This window comes from Ixodes scapularis, unplaced genomic scaffold, assembly GCF_016920785.2.
Source record: "Ixodes scapularis isolate PalLabHiFi unplaced genomic scaffold, ASM1692078v2 PGA_scaffold3__209_contigs__length_174095766, whole genome shotgun sequence".
Lineage (NCBI taxonomy): Eukaryota > Metazoa > Arthropoda > Arachnida > Ixodida > Ixodidae > Ixodes > Ixodes scapularis.
The window spans coordinates 50,157,285-50,159,978 of record NW_024609868.1 but is presented as its reverse complement, the minus strand read 5'-3'; the positions used below and the strand labels follow the sequence as shown (position 1 = coordinate 50,159,978).

At 46.1% G+C, this 2,694-nt stretch overlaps 1 protein-coding gene across 1 annotated transcript; it reads left to right on the top strand.

Annotated features, from left to right (window-relative positions):
• The first annotated feature begins 1,177 nt into the window (after positions 1-1,177).
• Positions 1,178-2,110, top strand: LOC120837560 (sulfotransferase ssu-1-like). Its single transcript, XM_040207006.3, has one exon. It carries the CDS (start codon positions 1,178-1,180, stop codon positions 2,108-2,110), a length of 933 nt encoding a protein of 310 aa, XP_040062940.1.
• The last annotated feature ends 584 nt before the right edge of the window (positions 2,111-2,694 follow it).

Here is a 2,694-nt window from a genome sequence, read left to right as displayed (position 1 = left end):
AGGCATTCTTGTATTTATTGATCCTGTTATCCTGTTTTCGGGCTGTCCCGGGGGTGTAAAGCCGAGGTCACACTGCTCATACCCCCCATAATACAAAAGACAATCTGCAAACAGAAGTCACCGCAATATCCGTGGTTCGAATGCCGCGTGCCAAGTTTCCTCCTTGAACTCATTGCCTTGCGGCATTCGAAGCACGGATCTCGCGGTGACTCGCGTTCGAATCTGTATGCAGACTGTCTTTTGTATGATGTATAAGCAGTGTGATCCTGGCTTAAGGGCACACATTGATAAAAGACGAGATCCAACGCGTCTAGTAATAAGCAAACAAAAAAACAAAAAACAAACAAACAAACAAAAACAGTGCAGTAAATGTACGCTGGAATACGAAATGAAAGCAAACAATTGCGGTAACGGTACACATGAACACAAACAACTTCACAGCGCATAAACGCTGTGAAATCGTAAGATGGAAAACCAACTAGCCCAAGTTGCTGTATGAACACAAAGCAAAAGCAAGACACTTTCTAACGCACCGTGTAATAAAAAAACAAAAACAAACAAACAAAACAAAACAAGAAATAAATAAAAAGAAAACAACAGCGACATGAGTAACACAGGACCAGGTTCACTGAACTTGTTCAAATAGCATATACTTTTATTTTGACAAGTTTGGTGAAGGTAATAAGTGCCACTCTTGGAGTTCCTTAAACTGTCGGTGGCTACATTGCTAATTGCATCGCGATGCATTCGCAACACCAATCACTTTTTATGTCAATTTCGCCAGTGAAAAAGAAGATTGGTGTCAGGCTCCAATGACGTGCACTCTCGGTGACAAATGTTTGAACCCCTTTGCTACCACAGACACTGCAGTGTACGACCATTGATTGGCTAGACTGATTCAAGAAAAGCACCGATCCAGGATTCCGTTTCGCGAGGCAGAAGACAGGTGGGAGCGTCTAAGATTGTATAGCCAGCGACTGCTTAAGACACGCAGGGTGCGCCCATTATGATCACGCTCCTTGCTTCGGGGTCCCTTCTTTTAGGATATCAACTGATGCCGCAACTTAGTTGGTCATGTGCAGCGAAAATAAAATGTACAGGATTCGCCACGCCATGCTTTCATTTGGCTGCCACTAACTAATGTCGCAACCTATATGTTGTCTGCGCAGGACACGCCATGGCAGAAGAGGTTTACAGGGACATTGAAGGTGTCCTCCTTTGCAGACCTCTAGGCGACGCACACCATGTTCGTTCGGCCCTGGCCTACGAGCCGACAGCTGAAGACGTCTTCCTCGTCAGCTACCCAAAATGCGGATCAACGTGGCTGATGAACATCCTCTACAACATCCTCAACGATCGCCCGCCTCCGACCAACTTTGCGGACTGGTCTAGGGAGCTGCCCTTGCTGGAGTTCCAGGGCGCAGAGTCTGTAAGAGAAATGCCCAGGCCCGGAGTCATCAGATCCCACCTGCCTTTCTACATCAAACCGGTCTCAAAGGACGCGAGGTACATCTACATCTGCAGGAACCCGTTCGACTGCTGCGTGTCCTTTTTCTACCACTGCAAGAGCTTTCCGAGGTACAAGTTTCAAGACGGAACTTTCGACGAGTTTTTCGAAATGTTCATGACCGGAAAGTTAGATTTTGGTGACTACTTTGATCACCTGCAGTCCGGCTACGAGCACCGAAATAGCAAAAACGTGCTCTTTGTGACTTACGAAAATCTTCGGAAGGACGTTGCCGCGGGAGTGCTGATGATAGCCGATTTTCTGGGCGAAGAGCACGGTAGAAACCTGCGGGAGGATAAAGGACGCCTTGACAGGGTACTGCTCGCGACGAGTGTGAAAACGATGCAAGAACGCATGAATGGACTGTTCAAGGCGTTTCAGAGGGACGAAAAAAAATATATGGGTGAGACAACTGTACAAATCGGCGAGGACCTGCTTGGGAAACAGCCAGAAGCCAGTGGCTTTGTGAGGAAAGGAGCGGTTGGAGACTGGAGGAACCACTTCTCCGCTGACCAGGCGGAACGTCTCAAGAAGAAATTTGCATCTAAGACTGCTGGTAGCGGCACGGCAAACTTGTGGAAAAACGTTGACATTCCCCTATAGGCCCGTGTGTCTAAATAGGCCGCGGAGAACGATTACATTAGAATGACGAATTAGTCAAGACCATATGCAATCGCACTCCAAAGATCCGGAAATCCCCACAGGGTAGATTGCATCATGATGCATTGGGAGCAATAACCATTGGTTTATTTTTGTCAGTTCACACCCAACGGTAACAAAGATCTGTATTATTGTGCGCGTGAAGTGGCAACCTGAGTAAAGAAATGTTAAACACTGAGGCCACCGGCTTATTTTTTCTCTTTAACGTGAAAGCGAGGCAATATACAGGTAGCGGTGTTTGTGAACGTCATGCGCTTTGTTTTTTTCTTTGTACCTCAGTCTTTGCTTCATTTTTTTCCTGTAGAAATCGACCGCGGTCTCAAAAATCGACAAATGGAAGACCTAGTGATACCTCCTTCCCGTGTCATGAGAAGTTTGCTGGCTTTATGTACATCTCTAGAGATATTCAATATTCCGTCTTCAATTTTGTTTGACCCTCAATATGTGCCACGCGGTTCGTTGAATTTATCATAAAGTGACTTGATTTTCAAAACTGCTAGCCACAGGGGCCTGTTACTTCCTTTTTT

Bases quoted from the DNA above. Each gene is read 5' to 3' on its own strand.
- LOC120837560 (XM_040207006.3), top strand. From the start codon at position 1,178: ATGGCAGAAGAGGTTTACAGGGACATTGAAGGTGTCCTCCTTTGCAGA.